The 24,052-nt window shown below is 40.3% G+C and overlaps 1 protein-coding gene across 7 annotated transcripts in view; it reads left to right on the top strand.

The window, feature by feature from the left end:
- The window catches only part of RABGAP1L (RAB GTPase activating protein 1 like), a 228,604-nt gene that overhangs the window by 32,245 nt on the left and 172,307 nt on the right, over positions 1–24,052 (top strand). For all 7 annotated transcript variants that reach the window (XM_066192172.1, XM_066192176.1, XM_066192174.1 and 4 more), the window contains 4 exons: positions 524–690; positions 4,483–4,627; positions 19,140–19,233; positions 23,707–23,857. In XM_066192172.1, coding sequence (XP_066048269.1) covers positions 524–690; positions 4,483–4,627; positions 19,140–19,233; positions 23,707–23,857 — 557 coding nt within the window. The remainder of the gene's footprint in view (positions 1–523; positions 691–4,482; positions 4,628–19,139; positions 19,234–23,706; positions 23,858–24,052) is intronic.

Raw genomic sequence — 24,052 nt, 5'->3', positions numbered from 1 at the left:
TTATACAGCAGAGTTTCTTATTGCTGGAACTTACATTCTGTGATGGGATTTAAAAACTTGGAATATAAATCTGGAGTTAGTTTTCTGTCCTGAGGCAGAGCTCACGTCGTTTGCTTACAAGCATATCCAAGTACCTACAGCCAGTGTCACTGTTCCTGCTGATGGATTTTCAGACCACATTATTTCTGGTAGCTTATAACAGACCTCCTTACACTTCACAGTGTGATCCTATCCTCTGCATGCTCCTTTTGTTTGATGGGGGTCATGTATGTGTTTTCTTTGCATGATGTCTCGCTTCTGTCTTTAAAACAAGGACATAATATCTTTGTTTTTGGAGTTATCAGAGTTCCTTGGTACACTGGTTAATTTATCCTTTCATTCTGTGCAACAGGCATGGAGGGTGTAGAACTCGGGCAGCTAAAACAGGTGCAGTGAATCATGAATGAAACAGAAAGGCTTGTGGATTTGAGCAGCGGTTTACAGATTTGATCTGTGGGTGATTTTTCCCATTTTTGTGTTCCAGATAAGCGTGTCTTCATGACTGTGGCAGTGGATATGGTTGTGACTGAGGTAGTGGAGCCAGTCAGGTTCTTGCTGGAGACCGTGGTGCGTGTGTATCCTGCCAATGAACGCTTCTGGTACTTCAGCAGGAAGACCTTCACAGAAACTTTCTATATGAAGCTAAAACAGGTAATGCCTTTGGTTTGTTATTTAGAGCATTTGTCTCATATGTCCTAATTTGGCCTTTGTAAAAGTTAGTATGGCACCTGCTCCTCAGCAGTTTGTTTCTTTCAACTATTTCAGGAGTGCTCTAACTCACAAGGATTAAGTAGCATGTGTATAGTTTGAGTGCCTTTGTGTTGTGGTTTAACCCCAGCTGGCAAGTAAGGCCCACACAGCCACTCCCTCACTCCCCCACACTGGCATGGAGAAGAGAATCAGCAGAGAAGAAGTGAAAAGCCATGGATTGAGATGGAGACAGTTCAGTAGGGAAAGCAAAAGCCATGTGCTCAAGCAAAGCAAAACAGGGAATTCATTCACCATTTCCCATGGGCAGGCAGGTGCTCAGCCATGCCCTGGAGAGCGGTGTAACACTGCCTTGGGAAGACGGATGCCATCATTCCAAACATCCCCCCTTCTTCCTTCTTTCCCTCACTTTACATGCCAGGCATGATGCCACATGGGTCTGGAGCATCCCTTGGGTCAGCTGGGGTTAGCTGTTCTGGCTGTGTCCCCTCCCAGCTTTCTGTGCACTTCAAACCCTTTTGCTGGTGGGGTGGCATGAGGAGCAGCAAAGCCCTGACTGTGTCAGCAGTTGCTGGGCAGAAGCTGAAACTCCCCTGCGTTATCAACTGTGTTTCCAGCAGAAGCCCAAAGCACAGCCTCATACCAGTCACTGTGAAGGAAATAACTCTAACTCAGCACACTTGGTTAACTGAACTGTAATGAATTGTAAGCCATTGGTTTTGTGGGCTTAAACTATTTTGTACATGGCTGTTGAATTCTCTTTAACTCTGTACAATGTCACCTCTGAAGCAGGACATCTAAAACAAGTCCATTCGGCTGGTAAGATTGGGAAATGACTCTGTAACTGTTCATTCTAAAATCAGAGGGCTACTGACATTCACAATATGGCTGTAAGAATGTGACCCATTAAAGGCAAAGGAGCCTAACACAGAGGTTTGCAAGAGTGTGGCTGTTGGGATTGTAGTTCAGGTCCCTCCTGATTTTGGCATCGGCTGAGGCCCATACAAGAGCGACATCTGCCAGGGTCACTGTAAAGCGATCTGCAGCTGCATCCTCCTTCAGCCACTGCTGACCTGCTTTCTCCAAAGACTTATGTCTTGGTATTGGCTCAAGAAGTGAAGACCAGAGGCCAGTTGTACCATGGGCATTGGAACAGTGGTGCATCATCTTTGGCTAATGGAACCAAAGAGCAGTGATTTAATTTTACTGAGCCTAATGGGACTATTTGAGTTCTCTTTTTGTGGGGCACAGCAGTAGGCCTGAAAAAACCAAGTTGTGTTGATGTTACATGGGGAAATTGCTGCTGTGTTTAACACTTAGGGAGTAAATGAATCTCAAGCTATGTTGTTTCTGTATTTCTTCTAGAGATCAGCATAGCAACTTGGAATTTAAGAAAATCTGAGAAAGCGTACTGTTACATGCAAATATGAATATCTGCATTTTGACTTTAAAGAAAATACACTTAGAAGTATTCTGCTCTCAGCAGTTTGATACTTATCTCTAATCAGTTCAGCTTGCCTTTTAAATCACTTGCAACTGTACCATTTTTAATTGAGTAATCTGGATGCTTTCTTTTTCTCACCCCTTATAATGTGACAAACATACACATGCCTCTCTTCCCTGAAGAAGCACGTGCATTTCTTCCTGCTGCAGAATTCAGAGTCTGTTGTGTGGATCTTTAGAAAAGGAATATTTTTAGTCCTAGTAATCCTTCTGCAAGATGAGGTCCTGACTGTGGTTACCAGGATCTCTTTGGGTGACTTGTCTCAAGGCTTTATTTCACCCATTCTCAGTGGGACAGTTTGCATTGGAGCAGCCGTTCCTGCCAATACCTTTGGAAGATCCTGTACCTCAGTGCACTCTTACTCCTTGGGAAATAACTCTGCAGATGCCAGTGGGATCAGCCAGTGGGGAACTTCCTGGGAAAGTGGTTGGGCATTAAGTGGATTCTGGAAAAATCATAACCCTGCTGAGGAAGGATTCAGACACATTTAACAGTCTGAACTGACATGGGTAAGGTGCGGTCAGGTATAAAGAATGATAAAAAAAGCTGACAAATGCAGGTTAATGTGTAATTTAGGATTGTTCTTTCTAGCTGTCTTACTGTATTGCTCATGCACATTTTCATTGTTAGAACACTTCTGTGTAATGGTGGCTTTGTGCTTCAGAGAAAACCAATAATCAAATTTTTTGCATTTTATACAGGTGGGTTTTGCAGTTAACCAGAACATATACAAGGAGCTGAAGGCTTGTAATTATTTTAACATACAGCAAAACCCACAGTATCTCATGCCTTACTCTCTCCAAAATAAAAGCTATAGACAGCCATGGTTAATAACATTAGTGGCATCAATACTGGATTGATTTAATCAAGTAGTTTGTAATTACTCGCTAATGGTGTTATGTGAGAACAAAACAGGGATAACAGCTCTAATGTTATCCTGCTTGATTTTACAAAATGCAGGTTATTTATGCCTACACCCCAAAATTCATTAAACCGACTTAATGAGAAATTCCATCACCAAAACAGGCTGATAATTGCAGCCTCTTCTTTAAGGGAAGTGGGTCTGAATTATTAATCTAAAATAAATGAGGAAAGGTTTCTCACTATAAAATAATTTATATTGTGTCAGTCCAAACAGTCCCTGTTTAAGCTGCTCATCAGCATGATATTACGAGCTGGTTGAAGTTGCAAGTGTTGGTCAGTAGTTCATGTGTATCTCCAGTGCAGGTATCATGGAACCTTTCAGCTTCATGATATTTGTTTTTCAAACAAGTTGAGGGTACTCTAACTGAAACTGTCTTTTTCATGATTAATTTGATTTTTCATGATTAACTTGAATATGTTCCAAAAATTACCTTATTTTAACTGATTAGGCAAGATGCACAAAGAACAAAATAGCACAATATTTTGGGCTGCTTCATTTAATACCATCATTAATTTGCAGTTATGTACAGTTCTCTAAAAATACAGTAATCACTGCATGTCACTGAAAAAAACTGTGTTCATAACTGTAACTAAGAGGAAAAACTAATCCTTTTTATTTTCAACCTTGGAACTGCCTATAGTTAACTGACTATAGTTAACTGACTTCTTTTTCATAAGGAAGTCATGGAATCATGGAATGGTTTGGGTTCACAGGGACCGTCAAGATCATCTACTTCCAACCCCCCTGCCCTGGGGTTCCATTACGTTTCTCCATTGGAAAGGGGTGTGTTTTCAATTATATTCCACTGAAGGAAGATAAAATTTCCTGGTTTTTTAGTGAGTGAAGGACCAAAAAGAGCTTTTCACAATTTAAGGCTTTTCAAAAGGGTGAGGTTTTGTTTCTTCTTTAGTCTTGTCTTTACCTACAAAAAACCTCTTACCATTATTTCCCCCTCCCCCCCCCCCAGGCATTCAGTTCTTTTTTCAGTTACTCCAATATTTTTCCTCCTTGTTCTCTCCTCTTTTCTTTAGCTGAGATTTCTCTTTGACATAATCTCATTATGGCTGTTTAAATTGGAAAGCTTTTTTTATCATTGTCCTGAACAATAGTTGTTAAGACGCAGCTTTGGGAAATAATGCAGTTTTATTTATATTTTTTACCTGTAATACTGGGAGAAACAGAACCATCAGATACTGCCATCTATTTGTGCCAAGGCAAAGAAATCTGAGGCAGTCTTGACCAGACTATTGTTTAGCCTTTCATAGCCTTATTTTTCAACCTAATACATACCCGTATTTTGGTTTAGTCTGAAGGGAAAAGCCACACAAGTGCTGGAGATGCAATTTATGAAGTTGTCAGCCTGCAAAGAGAATCTGCCAGAGAGGAAGAATTACTCACCCCAACAAGTGGAGGAGGGCCTATGTCATCCCAGGAGGATGAGGCAGAAGAAGGTAAGGATAAACAAGCACCCACAGTTTCCATGGATAGTAGTGTTGTATTTCTGCTGTTAATTTACTCAGTTAATTCTTAATACAACTGCTTTGAACAAAAAGATCAGCAGTATTTTTCTATTAGGAGTAATAGTATTTTTCTCAAGCCATTGTTTGGATGTCTTCCAATAGTAGCAGCAGAGGACGTGTGTCCATCTTTCTGTGTACTTGAAAATGCATTGCTGAGGCACTTATGCTCTGCCAGCACGTTAGAAAATGTTTTTCAAAGGTGCTTTCTTCTGGTCAGAGGTCATTTGCCTTGATCGTGCTGTGCTACTAAAGAGGACAGCATGAAATAAGCCTTTGAAACAGCAGGTTTTTAAATGCCTGTTCTGAAAGAAAACAAAAAAAAAATTCCAGACAGGCTCACATGGGGAATTTCCTCATCCTCTGTCTGCTTAACCTGTGACTTGGTTTCCCTCACTTCTATCTAGGGCTTATTAAAATACCTCCCGATTCAGTTGGGGCTTGCTGCAGTTCATGGACCCAGTGTATTTGCCTGCCCCTTCCAAAGCTTACACACCTCAGTATATTTCTCACTGGTGGTTTTGGGGTTTTTTCCTTGGGGAGTGGGATTTTTTGTCTGTTTGGAGGCCCTTGGCCTACTGTTGTCTCTTTGTACTCTGAGGGTTAGCCCATAGCGTTCAGAATAGGCTCTCCATTTTTCCTCTGGAGGTCTGACCTACCAGGAATTGTGATCCTTTTACCAAGTTATTCTTCAGATTTCTGGCACTGTTCTGTCAATACTGTAAAAAGTCTCACTCACTACTGTGGAAAAATTGTTGATTCTTAGTTCTAGGTAAGTATTGGATTTGAGCTGGTGCAATGTAAATCGGAGCCCTGGGATTAACACAGGCTGGAGCAGGCAGGTGTGTTTCGTGTCAAAGCCAAGTGCCCCCACGTATCCCAGGTGACCCCAAGCGTGCAAAAACCCCACAGTCAGGTGCTCTTTGAACTTGGATCTAATTCCTGAAAGGGAGGGGATTAGGCACAGATGAGCAATGTCAGTCCCCTTTGTATCAAGTACCACTTCTGAATAGTAAAAATTCTGTTTCCTCCAAAGGAATTCTTCTGTTTCATTGGTGTTTGGGATTGCTTTGTGTTCATACCAAGAATTAGTTCAGATCTGCCCTTTGGATCTTTTGGATCAGTGCACTGTAATTCAGCTGTTGGTGTTCTTTTCCTTGCTGGATGTGTGAGTCGTAGAGCCAAATTGATTTCTGAGACTTATTTGATAGGGTAGAGTTTAAATAATTGATTTTTTTTTCTTTGTTCAGTGTTGCTGTTATTGGGAAGAATGCAACTGTTCCAGAACGTGATGAAAGCAGCACAGTTAGGAATAACATGGGTACTGTCCTCTTGGTACTAAGACAGAATGGCTTTATCTTATTACAAAGAACAAGTATTCCACTGGAGTATGGACCTAAGTTTAACTTTGGTTTAGCTCCCTAATGCTAGTTTCCATATTTTAAATGTAGATCACTTCCTAAGAGAAGACATTAAAAATATGATGCGCCTCTGTTCTCATGGAAACCACATTTAGAGTTCTGTGCCGAGAAGTTCTTTATCCTGGAGGATATGCAGGTTCAATGAGTCATTTGCAGTTTTTCTAAATAAATCTCTTCATTCTTTTTTTTTTCTTCTTTCTTTTCAGGGTACTAATTATGATGATGGAAAAAAACCCCTTGAGTTTACAATGTCTTGTCTTAGCCTTGGAAGAAGGCTTTTTCTTTTTTAATGTTAAATGTGATAGCTACCTGGCTAAATAGGTTCTTTTTACTTTTCTCTTTTTTTAAAATATTTTCTTTACTTCTTCCTTATATGCCCACAGAATATTCTTACAATTGATCTCTAAACCACTATATATTGCATTTTTCTTGTGTAAGAATGCACTCTATCTGATTCCTGTGTACTCTGCATGCACACTGGGATGTCATGTGCCGTTAGTATATGAATAAAGATGGTCATAAAAAAGAAGGCATTTTCCAATATTCATTTCTTTTTGTTTTAATGAAAGGCTAAACATGGTACCTGCCACTAATGATTTTCAATAATCACTGTACTTAAGTTAGATGTAGTATCCTTCAACAACTGCTTGTAGAAAATGGAGATCATATACTCTCTAAATAACATTTTTAACTTTTAATATTTTTTCTCATTTCAGCTTGATTTTTCATGTGAGCAGCTGTATATAAAAAAAATTAAGACCTTTGCTAAGATTGTGCAGTTGTTACTTAGAGATCTTTCAGGTCAACCTCACTTTTGTTTTTTAATTGCCAATATTGTAATAGATATTTCTGGCAATCCAATCACTTTTGGTCGCTTGCTTTGGAGGTGATAATTTACAAAATATGTTTAATTTTAATAATCTCTTGTCAAAACCTAGAACGTGAAGTGCACTCCTTAGTAAGAAGCTTTCTATTAAAATAAATAATTTTTAAAATTATAAAATGTATAACGAGCAGTTCTTACACTTTCTGGAAAGGTTTCAAATAAAGTGGATTTAAGTGTCAGCTTTTATTAAAATGCAGAAAAGTTCACTGTTTATATTTAATCTTGAGTAGAACCTTGTAACAAGGTGCAGAGCACAGTTGGTTGAACTCCTTTTTCTCCTTTCTGGAGCATTAAGAAAGCTGAGAGCATGGCCAGAATTGATGGTGTGTGTACTGCAGTATTGAAAAAAGCAAAGCTCAGAGAGCATTTTATTGTTGGTATTGTTGTGCAGAGGATGAAGTGGCTGGCTGCATTGGGAGCTTGAGGATTGAGGGAAAAATAGCTTTCCAGCAGAAGCATTTAAAGGAGGATATAGTCCCGGGAATGAATAACAAATGGAGAAAGGGATGAAAAGGTTGCTTGCTTTTAGCAGCAGAGCTTGCTCAGACTGTATATGAAATGATGACCTTCCTTTGGCTCTAATATTTGAATTATTTTTCTTTTTTTTAATGATAATAACACTTCAAGAGAACACTAGATAACTCCATTTGAGTTTTTTCTGGAGTCAGGATAAAGTTGGAAGGTTAAGGGTCACTCTAAACAGGAGCAGTTCTGTTCAAAACCAGAAAATACTCTTTAAGCTGGTTGTTACTGAGTTGAAGATGCTTTGGCTGAAGCTTTCTGTGGTCCCCAGGTGTCTGGTTCAGAGCTCTTGTTCCCATCTGTGAGTTGGCTGCAGAGTAAGCACAGAATGTTTAGCAGATACCCTGGAGAGGTAAAAGGTAATTCAGGTAAAAGATGGCTGGGCTACCAAAAAGAACCTTCTGAACATGAGCTGTAGGGTGCTTCTGGAACACTCTCAAATGACCTCCAGGAACGCAGAACTGTTTCCCTTTGTGTTCTCTTTGCCAAGAGAGTAAATAAAAAACTGAAGAAAATAAAACTTTTACCTTCCTACTCCCTCTAGCCGTCTGAACACTAAGAACAAAGAGATAGGCAATAGAAAAACTACCTTCAGGGCTCTGGAAGTTCAGTGTGGAGATGGTAGGATTTGACATTAAAGATGGACATAAAAGAATAAGGGACTTTGAAAGTTTCAGAAGGGCTCTGGGGTGTCGTACTGGTGACACAAACAGAAGGTGTGTGCAGTAGGTGAGAGGTGGGCAATGCTGAATGATCAGAGATGGTCGGCCAGAGGAAGTCTGAATGCTGTGTCAAGTGTTGTGGGTGGGCAGAGGCTGTTTGCAGTACTCAGGAAAGCAGAGGAGTAGAGGAGGTGATGTTTTAGGAGTGAATAGAACTACTGAGAGAGTATTTAGTGATAAAATAGAGGTTATGATGTGCACAAATGAGGGTGATTGTGTGAGAAAAAATTACGTGACTAGTGTTGGAATAGTCAACTCTGCATTTTAATCCAAATTAAAAATAGCTTTATGTACTTCACAGGAACTGTTTGTTATATTAATCCAACGCAGAGTGAAGTTGGTGGGTCCTAAATAGGATCAATTAAATCTGTCTTGGAACCTTTTTGCTATCTCCATAAAAATGAGCTAGAACGTCACAAATCCTAAATTCATGAGGCCATTGGGCCAGTAGTGTCCCCAGACAAGAACCCTTTCTGCAGTTCCACAAGGGAAGAGTTTTAAAATACAGACACTACTAAGAATAGCATCCAAATGGAAAGAAAATATTCCTGACAAGCCTGATGTCATTTTATGGACTCTACTGTCCGTAAAATAATCCTAAATGGATTATTTTCACAGCTTACCAGTTCACTTACATGAAAAATATTTTAATAAAAATTATAAAATAAATGCACTGAGTTGACTTTTACAGCTGTTACTGTGCTGCCAGGAGGAATGTGGTCATGTGATACTTTCCTTAATATATAAAAAAATACTGAGTGCGGAGGACTTGTTATTTTTAATATGGTGGCAGTTGATAGTTACAGTTACATTTAGATTTGTTCATGCAGGTATGGCCTTTGTGTTACAAGATGTTTCAAATTTGAAACGCTTCTGTGGGTTGCAGAAGTATTTAATGAAATTTCAAGGTTATAAATCGAAAGGAAAATCAGGGATTTTTAAGGTTTTTTCCTGTTCCAGGAAGTGGAACACACCCAAGGAGTGTGACTTAACCTGAGCTCTTTTGTCCCTCTCTTCTTCCCCAGCGTCCACTCGACACTCCTGCACAATGTGTGTGGGAACACTCTGTAGGGATTTTTCCTTTGGTAAAATCTGTTCCTCATACTTTGTGAGGCTCAAGGCAAAACGTAATTCCCTAATTCTGGCCTGCAGTTCATGAATGCTCCAGGGAAATCTGTTGGTGCGTTTGGTTTATTTTTGGAGAACGATAGAAAAAGATATTTTCAAATGAAGGTAGGTTTCAATTCAGTGGGATCACAGTGGATTCTGTTTCTTGGATTTCAGGGTTTTGGGTTTTTTTATAACTTTCATAAAATCTCTTCAGATTGTGGTACAAAATAGACACAAAATGAGCATAAATTGGTGTTTTCATCTTGTCTGGAAGCAATTGCAGATTCTTTTGAATGATTTGGATGCTTTATTCATTAGTGGTTGTCTTTCCTTGTCTATCTGTAATCAGTATGAAAGCAGTAGGAAATCCTTTGAAAAAGGATTTGCAATCCTGCTGGCTTATTAGGAATTCAAATTTCCTATTGCTAAAGGATCATCTCAGGTTTTCAGCCATCAGTTTTGGGTGGCCTTGAGCTGCCTCTGCTTAGATAATTGTGCATTTCATAGAATTAAAAAAACTAACCACTTTTGTGTAAAGATTATTACAAAGGCTGTTCTCAACCAACAGTTCCCCTAACCTCAGTGTGAGATTCTTCTCTTTTAGTTTTGGTCATCACCTTTCTGGTATTTTGTGAGTGTAAGTGCTTTCTAACCTAAGTGCCTGGCACACTGCCTTAAATGTCAGGCAACACATAACTTCTGAGTGTTTCTAACACTGATATTTGTTTTTCCTCATTGATTCTATCAAAGATGGGAGTAGATTCTAATCTACAAATTCATAAATTACTGATGCCTTGCCTTAGAGCTGTGACAGCACCTCCAATTTTGTTTCCTTGCCTGTTTTCTGAGATGGCAGCCATCAGACAGCATGGTACATGTGGAAAATGTTTGTGTTTACAAGGCTACCTCCACCATGCAGCATTTAGTTGGCTTTGTCATCTGTGTGGGAGCAAAACTACTGAACTGAAGCAATAGTTCTTCTCCACTTTCTTTTATTCAGGTTTAAGCATTTGTACATCAAATTTAGAGATGTCACGGTGGCTCAATTTTATGTGCAATACTTGAGGGGAGGATCATCTCTTGGATGCCCAGTTGAGGTTTATTTTTGGGACATTTTAAAATGATTCTCATTTCATATGACAGTGATGCAGGGCCTGTGTTGAAAGTATATGACATAGAACTAAGTGTTTTAAAGGTAGGGCATATAAGGATGGAAGGTGGGTTTTAAAATGCAGGATTGTTGTTTTAAAAAGAAAAAGGTGGTTTTGGCTGGCCATTGCACACACCCAACAGGACAGGACTGCTCTCGGGTACAAGTCCTTTGGGAGACTTTTGCACAGTCCTTGACGTGTGAGAACAGAGCATTGTGGAATGCAGCAAGGGGAAGGCAGAGGTCATCCTGCTGCTTGCTGTGCCACCCTCTCTGTGTTTATCAAACACAGGGTTTGGGATTCACATTTTGTGTTACATAAAGAAGCAAATAAATTTGCAGCCTGTTTGCGAGGTAATCAAAATTTTGTGATTCGTCAGCATTAGGTTGCGCTTGAATGATTCCAAGTGAAAAATGTGTGTGTTGTAATTCATAAAAAGGAATGAGAATCAAAATAGTGGGTTTTTTCTATTACTGGTTTCCTTTTAGTGAAAAATTCTGTTACCTTTATTTTTTGGTTTTGCTCTCTTTTCATGTACTTCAGTAGCTGCCAGATTAATTTTTCAAGTTAGTTATTGAACTAAGGTAAGCAGAAAGTTCTTGTGAGCAGAATTCAATGCCAGTTGTCTTTGTTCAGATTCATTAATCTGTATTTTTTTTGCTCTTGATTATTCCTCTTCCCTCTAAGTAAGAGTATTTACTGAGGATTGTCTTTTCATAATTCAGGAAGGCATTTGGAAATCCTTCTGTGTTCATCAAAATATTTTGTAATGCACTCAAAGTTGGGCATCTCTGAAAATCTGCCACATTTAATGCCAGAATGACTTTATGCCTTAAACTTTGTTTCACTGTCATCCTCCCTGCCAGAACTATAGTTCATGCTCTGTAATTCCCTGTTACCTTGTAAATGAAAATTTGCCCTTTTTTTTTGTGGCCTTTCTCACGATCCTTTTTTATCTTGTATGTATGGAAAGGTTCCATGTCAGTAAGGCTCTGTCTTGCGCCCTCATAATATGCTGCCAACTCCAGCTCCTCCCTCAGTTTTGTTCTTCTCTTACATAAAAATCAAACTGTTCATATTTGAAGTATTCGAGTTCTGTTCCCACCTATCTTAAAACCCTGACTTCCTTCTCCTTCAGACTGCTCCAGCTATATTATTTTTTAGTTCCACCTACTCTTTTTATTTCACGTGTAACAGCTTCTCAATTAAAACACATTAAAAATCCTTTCTTCTCCTTCACATCAGTGCTCAAATCCCACCTGTTCATTTTTTAATCTGCTTTATTCATGCTTTTTTACTCATTTTAGGAAGTACTTCACTTATTTACTACTATGCTCAGCATCTCTGAAACAACTGTCATTTTCCACCTTGTTTCCATTTTTAACTGAAAAAGGAGTTTGACTTCTGAGGTACTGTCATGTTTCAGATGAACTAGTAGAATTTCCTGAGGAAGAACTGAACCTCCCAGAAAAGATACTCTATAGCTATATAATTGGTGTAAAATATGGATGAGGGGTGTTTTGTTTAAAGCCAGATTTTGAAGTGTGAGGAAAAAAACAACCATCCCAAAGCAAACAAACAAAAAAACCCTTTCACTGTAAAACTGGGAAGATGGAAAATGAAATTCAAGCACATTAAATACCTCAATTTTTGTTGGTATGAGTCCATCACCAGAATTTATTTCCTCAAGCCAAAAAAGGGAAAGCCAGTGAACAAAGCTGAGTCTGTTAATCCCTGATGAGAGAGAGGAACCTCTCTTCTGACTGACTTTGCTCTGAGTTGGTTTGCCATAGATTTTGTTACAGTCTTTGCCTAACCTGTCAGTGCTGCTCTAGGTACTGGGGTTACCCTCTGAACATGACCTCTGTTTGATACTGTCAAAATAAGGGATGGGAAAGAAGAGGCCAAGATTTTGTGTCCCTCTGTGTATGTTTTTTTGGATTTTTTTTCCTGTAGAGTATTTATTTATGCTAGTTACTGTGCCTGTAATTCTTCTCGTTTGAGCACTGGATGCCTCAGTGTTTTGTTTGGACATCTCTCATCAAGAAAAAATACACACTGGAGGAGTGAATGGGAAACGAGCAGAAGGGTGGAGAATTTGTCCTTTTAGGAAGTAAGTAGAGTATCCTAGAGAAGGAACAATAAAGGCTAAGGTGGTTTTGGTTTTTTGGTGGGTTTTTTGTTTGTTTGTTTGTTTTTGGTTTTTTTGTTTGTTGGGGTTTTTTTTTGCAGGTTAAGAAAAATTAGGCTTGAGCTGAGAAATACAGTCAAAAGAGCAGTAAAATCCTTGGAATGAACAGACAAAATTATTTATATCCATAAAATGCCAATCTTCTTTTCTATTAGATTCACTCTTTTCTAGCTTGTTCTTGAGTGTCCCTGCAGGTTTTTGAGAGAGATGACTTTTTACTTGTTTGTTTGTCTGTAGGTACACTCACAAAACAGGCTGCATGCAAAATCTGGTATCTGGGGATCCTCTCCCAACCCAAGGGATGCCTGTGCAGGCTTCCATATTCATCTCATGCAAATGGCAAATATCCAAAAGAAGCAAGTGCCAGAAGGAAATTCTAGTTCAGTCAATCTGCCTCAGTCTATGGGACTGGTTATGGAGGAAACACACCTGAAAGGAGCTTCTAAACATGGGAATGTCCGGTGGCATCATTGGGAACCCCCAGCGTAGATTTATGAGGGACAAACCATGAATTGACCAACCTCATCACTTTCTGCGATAGGGTGACCATGCTGTGGGCAAGGGACAGGCAGTGGGTGCTGTGCACCTTGGTTTTAGCAGGGCCTCAACACTATTTCCCATGGAGTCCTGATGAAATCAATGAGATAGGCACTGGACAAGGTGAAAATGATGTGGTTGGAAGGTTGGTTGGATTGCTGGGATGCAAGAATCAATCAATGGTGCAAAGTCAAGCTGGCAGCCGGCAAATAGTGGTGTTTTTCAGGGATCAGTGCTGTTAAATGTCTATTAATCACCTGTGTAACAAGACCAAGTGTGCCTCCAGCAGATGTGGGGACAACAGCAAATTTGGGGGAATGCTCAGTGCTCTGGAGGGCAGGGCTTCGTGTTCAGAGGGACCTGGAGAGGCTGGAAAAAGGCAAGACCTTGTGAAGTTCAATGAAGGCAAGTGCTGGGTCCTGTATCAGAGGCAGAACAGCCTCATGTGACAAGATGGGCTGAACATGAACTAGATAAAGAGTCACTTATTCAGAAGAGTATTTGGAGATCGAGGAGAAGAAATTCTGCCAGCAAGTCCCCAGTAGATGGTCATGGCAAAGGCAGCTGAGCACAGCGCGGGCTGTGTGCAGGAGGCCAGGGAAGGCTCCGTGTCCTCTGCTCACGCCCCGAGGCCGTGCCTGCAGTGCAGCCAGCCCTGGGCTCCCCACCCAGGACTCACACAGACACTCTGGAGCAGAAGCACACTGGGGGGCTGATGGAACTGAGTTTGGTTTAGGCTGGAGAGGAAAATGTGTTGCTGTCTACATCTGCTACATCAGAGGAGTGAGTAAGGATGGAGCCAGACTCTTCTCAGAGGTGCCTGATAACAGGCTGAGAGGCAGCAGGCGCAAGTTGCAACCCTGGAAATTCTGGTTAGCTGAAAGGACGTTTTTGGTGGGTTGGTGTTACGATCCAAATTAGCACACAGAAGAGCAAGGAAAACTAAGTCTCTGTGAATTAAACTGATCAAACCCAGGAAGGTTAAAAATATACACCAGAACTTCATTGAAACCAAATGCAGTTAGATGTTGGTGCCAAAAAACTTGATTATTTTATTTCATAGTAAAAGAGGCAAAGAAAAAGAAAGAAAGGAAGAGAGAGAAGGAAATAGAAAAAGAGGTGTGTGTGGGTAGGGGGGACACTGATAGAGTGACAGGGGTTACATAGGAACATACCACCCTGCTGAGGGTCCCAGTGATGTCTCGTGGCTCCCCTCCATCTGGTTTTCTTGCTGGTGAGGGTCCCCCACCGCCCTGCACTGAAAAGTATAAAATGCATTGGATTAATATACCTGTGGGCCAGGTAGGACCACCCCTGTGCCTCCTCTGGGGAGGGCAGGTTTGACACTGTCCCTTGCAGCACTGCGGATCTGCCGCGTCATGTGCAGGGTCTGGGGACCCCGTGCGGATGCTTTTGATGGGACTTGACACCTCCTCTGCTGTCCCTCACGTGGATGTGGCTGTTCTGGGGCGAAGGGCCCCACACTGAGCTCCTCTGCACAGTGTATGATGGGCATTCACTGCCCCTGCGCTGAGGCTTTTTCACCACACGCACAAAACCTCTCCTCCCCCCACCCTTTGGAGTGAGAGTCTGGCAGCTGGTGCTAAGCTTGATCCCTCTGTGAAAAAATTCTTCTTCCCCAGCCCAAACCTGAGTCACTTTATCTTTTATCTCCATCAATGTGCAGTGTAGGGTCCCATTCAGGGTGTGGTGGTCTTTAGCTTCTGTTTTTATACAGTTTTGGTATAATAGGCAGGAGTCCATGAAGATGTTTAAGCTGTAAATTATGTTTCAGTCTCTGACAGGTGGTTGCCTTGTTTGTTTTTAGACCATCATATAGTCAAGTAGTAGAAAAGGTTGTTCAGAGAGATTTTACAATCTCCTTTCTTGAAGGTGTTCAAGACTAACCTCATATTGTGGTTCAACCCTGGCTGGAAATTCAGCCCCACACAGCTGCTCCTTCACTCCTCCTGGTGAGGTGGAGGAGAGTCAGAAGGGTAAAAGTGAGAAAACCCGTGGGCTGAGATAAAGACAGTTCAGTAGGGAAAGCAAAAGCTGTGTGCTCAAGCAAATCAAAACAGGGAATTCATTCATCACTTCCCATGGGCAGGCAGGTGCTCAGCCATCCCCTGGGAAACTGTAACACTGCCTTGGGAAGACCAATGGCATCACACTGAAGTTCCCTTCCTCCTTTCCTTCCTGCTCTAGGTGCTGAGCATGATGCCCTATTGTCTGGGACATCCCTTGGGTCAGCTGGAGTCATCTCTTCTGGCTATGTTCCCTCTCAAATTCCTGTGCATCCCCAGCCCACCTCTCATTCAGGTCCTGGAGTGACCTGAGCTAACAAGAGCTTGGAGTGGATCAGAGCAGCTGATCTCCAGAGGTCTCTTCCAGCCCAAAGTGTTATTCCATGCTGATACCATACCGAGCAATACTTGCTGTGGGGGTGTGATCCTTCAGGCTTCCTTAAAAAGGCTCTAAATTCAAGGAGTTGATTCATGAGGCATGACCTTTTTGTGAATTTTGTGAGTCATGTTGCAATTGAAAACAAAACAGAAAACCTTTGAGACTTACTGTTCCCTGGGGGTGATCCTAAAATGTACACACATTCACAACCCCAAGGTTTGCTCCCTTGAGATGTCGTCCATTGTCCACCTGCTCTGACGAAGTGTAAGTTTTATTGCCCAGCTGATGGCTCTGGGAGGTCAGAGCAAATACTGGAGGAGGAATAATATACAGAATGTTTAGAAGAAGGGATCTGTGGCTTTCCCAGCAGAAAAAGGGTGGATTAAATCATGCTTTGGCAAATTCTGCTGGCTTATACATGATATGGGATGTAGAAAAAAATTGTGTAGAAATACTCAGAGAAAAACATCTACAGTTAAGTATCCCTCCCATGGCATCGTTTTGTTTTTTTTTCTTAGCTTTTACCTTAATGCCATAAGAGGTTAGAATATGTAAATACTCTTTAGAATGGAAACAAAGTCAAGGTTTTTAAGGCTGTTTATTTTCTTCCCTTTGCCCTGTTCTATTTTGAAGTTTGACGTTAGCGTCTTTTGAAAGGGAACATATGGCATTTCTAATTAAGGCCCGAGATTTTGTGACATATAACTGAATAATACATTTCAAACACTGCCAAGCCTTCCAGATGAAAGAATTTTCTGGCTGAAGCACTGGAGTGGATGTGCTGTGTAACACTGGTCTCCTTTAGAACTTCGAAGAATTTTGCCCTGAATACCAGCACAGTGAGACATCAAGGGCTTTGTTTCTTTAGGCTGATGTCAGTATTCCTTGAGCTCAGGTTTGGATCTGATAAGAGCTGCTGTGCTTTGTTGCTCAAAGGATTCAGTGGAGCTGCATTTTGAAACGTTTTGGTCTGCCTGGGGATTTTAGTCATCTTTATCAGATTTCATTCCAGGCTGCAGGGTTTGTTTGTGTGTGTTTTCAACATTAACTCTTGCAGAGATGTGCTGTAGCTCTTCAGTCTCTCCAAAGAAATTCTAATCTCTTCCTTTCAGCATTTGGTGCCAAATTTTCTTCCTTTACTTTGAATGCATAAAACCTTTCTGAAATTGTGGTTTCTGATGAATTCCTGATGTGAGCTGGGTTTCTTGAGATTCACACACCAGTATCATTAACACGCACCTTGTGTCTCTGAATAGCAAATGGGCTCATCTCAGAGGTTGCCTCAAATTTTTTTCTTCTTTCAATGGGAAGTAGAAGGGACTGCATTTATTGTTGGTCCCTCTGACACAGTTGTGCAAATCAGGAGAGAAGAGAATTCAACAAATGTAATGTATTTAGTTCCTTTTATTTTTTTAGTAATTGCCATGTGCGTGTCGTAAGTGAGGAAATTGGCCATTACACTATTTTTGGTAATTTTAAGCGGGATGCTGAGTCTTTGAATACATTTTTTTCCCTCAGTACACAACCGATTCCTTTGGTTACAGGGAAATCTTTCACTGTGATACAAAATTTTAGTTAAAATTATAAACTTGAGGGTTTTAGATCTTATTTCCATCTTTAGGTCTAGTGAATGCATGCAAAAGATTGGGAAACCTTAAAATCAAGTTTTCTGTAGATTTGTGATGCAGGTGGGTAGTTATTTTGTTTGGATTCTTTTTAATTGTAATGGGGAAGTATTTAAATGGAGGTTGGGCTGGTACTGGGGAACTGTAAAGCTGTGCAAACAGGCTCAGAGCTGAACCCTTCCAATGTAGTGTTCATTTTGAAACAGAGATTTCGGATATGCTTCTCTCAGGGCACTGGTTTTGCTGTTAATTGTCCTTGAAATACACTATAAGCTATCCTTGTCATCACAGCCTACTGTCAAATTGAAGCACTGATGATATTTTATTAATGACTTGTATATTTGACAGCTGCTCAGAATATAAATTAGAAATCTGTAATTGAAGTGGGAATGATAAGGATGAAGAGTTAACAGGGTAATTGCACAAGTACCGAAGATCCTCTTCTACCTGATCTATGTTGTCGACATAAAGCTGGAGTTGAAGTGTTTAATGCACCTGAGGGGATTCAGGATATTAGATCAGCAATAAGATGTGACAGAGCCATGTGGAAGAAAGTATTGAAAGGATTCGGGGGGCAGATGTAGCTCTGGTTCTTTTTTTTTTTTTTTTTTTTGTTCCATTTTAATTTCTGGGGACAATTCAGATCCTAGGAGAGGGCAGCCCTAGAGCCCTCTAACATCCAGCTGTCCGTGGCTTCAGCAGCCTCTGAAGATTGCCCAGAGAAGCTGGAGCTACACCATCCCTGGAAATGCTCCTGGCCAGACTGGACAGGGCTTGGAGCAACCTGGGCTAGCGGAAGGTGTCCCTGCCCATGGCAGGAGACTTGGAACTGGATGAGCTTTAAGGACCCTTCCGACCCAAGCCATTGTGAGATTCTGTGATGATGATAAGGGAGCTGTTGCTGTGTCTCTTTTTGGCTTGTGTTTGCTACTAAAGACAATGAAAGCTGGAGCCCGTCAGCATCCGGTGTTGTCAAAGTTGCAGTTGTTTAATTCTTATCAGCATTTTATTCAGATAAAACTGGAAAAAGTCCAAAGAACTGCAAGACCATATTTGCATAAGGGCTTGTCATATGGAGACAGACCGTCCAGCTTACTGTGGGCAGCTGCACAAGCCTGTGAGACACTTGGAATCCTGATGAACACTTGGGTTGGATGGCTTTTTGAGCATTCTATTCCAGGCCTACATGATCCCTTCTGGGTTTGGGTGTCAGTCATATAAAGGCATATATCCCTCCTTAAGTGTTTCATTCTTAATTATTATGAGCTTTCATTTGTAGCAATCCTCTCTGTTCCATGCACTATGACCTTTAAAGTCACGGTCTTGTTTTTTTTTCTGCTCATCCATGAACTTAGTTCAGTCAAAAATATGATTTTGTGGCTCAGAGGAGGCTTCCTGAGCTCAGGGTACCACAGGACAGCCAGAGGGACATGGTGTAAGGAAGCAGCATTATCTACCGTGCTTTATCAGAGACTTCTCTTTATGTGAAGTCTGGGAGACTTCTCTTTTATGTGACTTTTAGGTAACACTGTGAAATTTCATTAAATGGAGTGTTGACAGCCTTGAAAGTTTTCTCACCTAATGCTTTTCTAGGTCCCAGACCTTTCTCTGGTAAGACTGCTGTGAATTATTCCCTAGTCCTGTTCTTTTAAACTTTATGATAACTTTATTAATACACTTGTTTGGTAAAGTCTGCTAAACATTCTTTATGATTCCATTAAAATTTTGTACCTTTTTTGCTTTTAAAACTGATGTATTAAAAAAAAAAAAAACAAAACCATTGTCTGTGACTTGTATATATGCCACTCTAGTGTCTGTGCTCTTGAGTAGACCTGTACATGCTTTTGTTTTCTTGTTTTTTCTTTCTTTTTACAGAGAGTGATAATGAACTCTCCAGTGGCACTGGTGATGTGTCAAAGGATTGTCCTGAGAAGATTTTGTACTCCTGGGGAGAGTTACTGGGGAGATGGTAATGCTTCATTCCTTACATTAGATTTTACATATCAACCTTTTATTTGGTTTATGACACTATATGCTCCTGAGCAGGAGGTTTGAAATTCTTTAGCTTGTGCATTTTAAAAACTAAAATGCAAGGCACATTGAAGTGTAGTTTTAAAACTTAATTTGAAGGGGACTTGTATAGCTAACTTGGAGCTTTTTTGATAAATCTTTCCCATGGAATGTGCAAAAGTCTGGTTTTGTTTGGTGTTTGAGAGTGTATTTGTATATGCTCTCTCAGCAGATATGAGTCTTCACAGGCAAAACTTTCTGGTCATTTGGGGCTGGCTGTTAAATCCTCATGAAACTCAGTGCCAGGACTCCCATGTGTCCCATCTAAGCCGTGCATGCCAGCTGGTCTAAATTTAATTTTTTAGAAGCACTTTTTTTCCTATTTTTGTTCATGTGCTATATGTAAGCACTTGAAAAGGAACCCAGAAATACTGGGAATCCTCACTGAAACACTTTCCGTTGGTGAGTAAAACCAAGAGTATTTGTAAGCCCAGACTATGTTCTCAACAGTGTTATTTCTGTTGTTTAATTAAGTGGTTCAGTAGCAGTGCAAACTGTGCCAAGAGAGGAGAAAGTCTGTTTGCTGCTTCAGAAAGACCTGAGCAAGTGCCAGAACCACTTACTTGGTTTTCCCTGTGTAAGTAATAGCTCCTGCTGCTGGAGACAAAAATAATCAGAGGCCCTTAATCTGGAATTGTCTGTTTCCTTTTCGTAACTCCGAAAAAGAGAGATGAACAACATTTTAAGGATTTATTTGGACAGTTCCTCCCTTTACTTGGCTACTCTGTAGCTTTGGAGAAACAGCCGCTTACTGCTGATCTCATCTATGGCAATCTCAAAGGAAGGTTTCTGGCTGAGACATCACAGGGTTTTGCTGAACTTAACTGAACCTTACCCCTAGAACCCTCGCCTTCTAACCAGAAGTTAGAAGTTTCTAACTTAAAAGTTTTTAACTATTTTTGAAACCTTCTAAGTTTTTAACTATTCTGTCACCCAAGTTTCTGACCTTAATCCAGGATCCAAATTGAAAGATGCCACTTCTCAATTTAACTTTTTTTTTAACCTCATTTGTCAGTTGATTCTTCTATTTGTAACCTGTGTCCTTGACAAATACCTGGACTCTGTGGATGAGCATGCTGAAGTAAAAAGACACCCATGCCTCATGGTCTTAAGTTTCATGTATCCTACTATTTCTTCTGGTTACTCAAGTATACTGATCAACAAGACAAATCATTTAAGACTTTTAGAATAAACTGTTTTGGAATTCTAGCATAACTTACACATAAATCGAGAGAATTTAGTAGCTAAAGCAGCTTAAAATCAGTTTGAAATGGGAGATGCCAGCCTGTTTGAAGACTAGCAAACATTTCTTCAGGAGTGACTCAAGAAATATTACCTCTGGAGAGAAATTCAAATCTGTAAACTACTTAGGTTCTTGAATCGCATTATGTTACATTTGAAGAACAAAACTTAGAGTAACAGGTGAGGATTTTTAAACTAAAAATAAATCAAAATCTTCTAGCTTGATGAAAACTGCGCCATATGTTAGTAGAAGATCTGTGCACTTGTAAAAAAAGTAAATAAACAAAAATTAACATTTCCACTTGGGGAACTGGTGTGCTGATTTGTCTCTTCGATGAAAAATTTCTTGCATTTTAATTGCTTTTTGTCATTTCATTAAAATGTCACTGTAACCTATTGGACTCAGAAGAAACACCGCTCCGCTCCAGGACTCTCCTTCAGGCATATAAACAGAAATAGGATAATTTACCAAAAAGATAGAACAAACCATTGAAAAGTATTGGTATATCTATTTTACTGTTTACTGCGTCCTCAGCATTAAAGCTGTTCTTGCCAGCTAAACTGCTTTAGCTGACTGGTCAACTATGTCTTAAAAAAAACCTAGTAGCAATAATCAATAACAGTCTTTGATCAGAAATTTATGTTTGTCAAGTTGGAGCATAGTCTATTGCTGCTCTATGTCCTTGCTCTCTGATATTTTAAAATTAGATCGATGAGTTTGTGCAGGAGAATTGCAACATTTTGTAACAAATTAAAGATGTCAGCATCCATGAATGGTGACCCCCACATGATAAAGGATAAGGTTAGAATAAGACAAGTTTTTATTTTATGCTCACTTCTGTTGTTCTGAGCAAGGATTATGGATGTGCAAGCTGTTTCCCAGAGAGCCATGCAGTACTTGGAAAGTTGGCTGTGGAAGTTACTAATGCTATCCAGCATGGACTCATATTGTTGAAGTATTACCTCTGCCATAAAATACAAATCTAGGACAGAGCCAGTGAAGTCTGGTTGTTTAATTCTCAGCTGGGATTATGTTCAGGATGGTGTTACAGCATGTGTGTTGGTTGTTGCCTTCTTTGTATTGTTTCCTTGGTGTTGCTGAAAATTTCCCTGTTCTGTTTCTGTGGAAATGTCCTTTTTCAGCTGTGCATTGGATCAGTCCTCAGGGGAACCCTGCTTTGTTTCTCACATAACACCTATGACCAGATCCATGTAATAACCAAACTAATCCACAACTAGAGCTTCAGCTTTCTGATGTATTTACTATATGTTTATTCCTCAACATGCATGTCATAATTCTGTAACTGCTTAGAGTATCTGGTCATAGAATCACTGAATAGTTTGGGTTGGAAAGGACCTTAAAGCTCATCTCATTCCAACCTCGTGCCATGGGCAGGGACACCTTCCACTATCCCAGGTTGCTCCAAGCCCTGTCCATCCTGGCCTTGGACATTTCCAGGGATCCAGGGGCAGCCACAGCTTCTCTGGGCACCCTGTACCAGGGCCTCACCACCCTTACAGAGAAGAATTTCTCCCCAATACCCATGTAACCCAGCCTCTCTGTCAGTTTAAAACCATTCTCCCTTGCCCTGTCACTATCTGCCCCTACAAAAGTTCTTTCCCTCCTTTTTATAGGCTCCTTTTAGCTGAAGGCCATAATAAGTTCTCCCTGGAGCCCTTTTCTTCTCCAGGCTGAACATCCCCAGCTATCCCAACCTGTGTCCATAGCAGAGAGGTTCCAGCCCTTGGAACATCTCTGTGGCCTCCTCTGAACCTGTGCAAGTCTTTTAAGTCAAGTGTTTCATGCTTCTAATGTTCCTGTGAATATTGGTTTTCTTTCTAGCTCTTTCCCATGGCAAGACTGTTAGGATAATGTGACTGAGTGCAAAATGGATAAAAAGATAAAAAGCACCTAGTTTTTATTTGGGTATCTGAGGGGTAGAGATGAAGTTACTTGTACTGCGCTGCATGTTTAAAAAATAATTTTTTTAAAAGAATAATGATATTATATAATCACACTCTTTTCAGTTCTCAGGTCATTTGGAAAAATGGGGATATCATCCCCAAAGCATAGGCAAAAAAAAACAGGTTAGAGTATCTTTTAAATTTAAACAGCAGTGGTAATCTGTTCATGTCCTAATGACCTGTTTCATAAAACGAGGACTCTAAATATTCACTGCAAATCCAGGGTCAAATTGCAGGTTATTGAGTTAATCACAGCTTGCTGGCATTTGGCTAAACAGCCACTCTCACTACTCTGCTACCAAGAGAGCTGGGAAACACAACAGTGGTCAAAGCATTTGGAGAGCACAGCACTTCCTACAGCAGAAAGAGCCAAAAATCAGTTTGGGCAGTCTTCTGCTGGGTTGCTCTGAAAATTGCCATGAGTCTAAGAGTGTTTTCATCTAGATCAGCAAATACTGTTATTTCCAAAAGAGCTTTTCAACATCTGGGACTGATAGCTCTCTAATATTGTGCAGTGATTTTTGTGTTTCTGCATTTCTTTTGTGTGTGTGTACAACCAGGTAGTAAAGCACCAGCTCAGACCAACAGAGAGATTTATTCGTAATAGCAGGATTGTACAAATGTGTGTGCAAGTGTTCCTGTTTCATGGGAACATACTCTTGGCATGAAGTGTGGAACCAGAAATTCAGTCTTCATAATAGGACTCTTAAAATTGTCTTTTATTTGTTTTCCAAATTTTATTTTTCTGCACAGCTTACGTTATCTTTATTTTTCTTAACCTAAGCTACAACATATATGTTGAACAAATATTTAATATTGAATTATATGCAGAGATGGCGTATTTTTCTCTTTCAATTCAAACTGTTGTTCATCAGCCAACTTAGTTCAATTTCTGCAGCTGTTTATTGTAATTTTCATTAATATCTCCACACCTGGAGAATTTGGATATCACTACATTTTGCCACTGGTTCTTACTGTAAATCCTTGCAGAATTTTTGTGTTTCATTTGACAAATACTAACTACTGTAACCATTGAAAAAAAAGTTTGTGTTGCCAATTGCTGACTCTGCTTTACTGAATAACTTTAAAGATTTTTAATGTTTTTAATCTTTATTTTGACTGCCGTAGTTGGAGTATAACAAGCAAATGATGGTCTTTGTTTCAGGCACAATAACCTTGTTGTGAGACCAAACGGATTGTCCACTCTGGTGAAGAGTGGTGTTCCAGAAGCACTGAGGGCAGAGATCTGGCAGTTGCTGGCAGGATGCCATGACAACCAGGCAATGCTGGATAAATACAGATTACTCATCACAATGGTAAGGGACTTACTATTTATTCTTTCCTCCTTTTGTTCACTTTCCTTTGGTTGAGATGAATTCTGCTGGGCAGCAGTTTTAGTCAGTGGCAGGGCAGCAGAAGAATGAAACAGTTTGACTTATTTGAAGCTACGTAAATTGTGATTATGTGACTTTTCCTCCTGCCATGGGTACCTGCTGCATGGCATTAGCAAT

Source organism: Chamaea fasciata, unplaced genomic scaffold (genome assembly GCF_029207755.1).
Source record: "Chamaea fasciata isolate MVZ Bird 193981 ecotype frontalis unplaced genomic scaffold, bChaFas1.0.hap1 SCAF_10, whole genome shotgun sequence".
NCBI classification, from domain to species: domain Eukaryota; kingdom Metazoa; phylum Chordata; class Aves; order Passeriformes; family Sylviidae; genus Chamaea; species Chamaea fasciata.
This window is presented reverse-complemented; position numbering and strand designations above follow the sequence as displayed.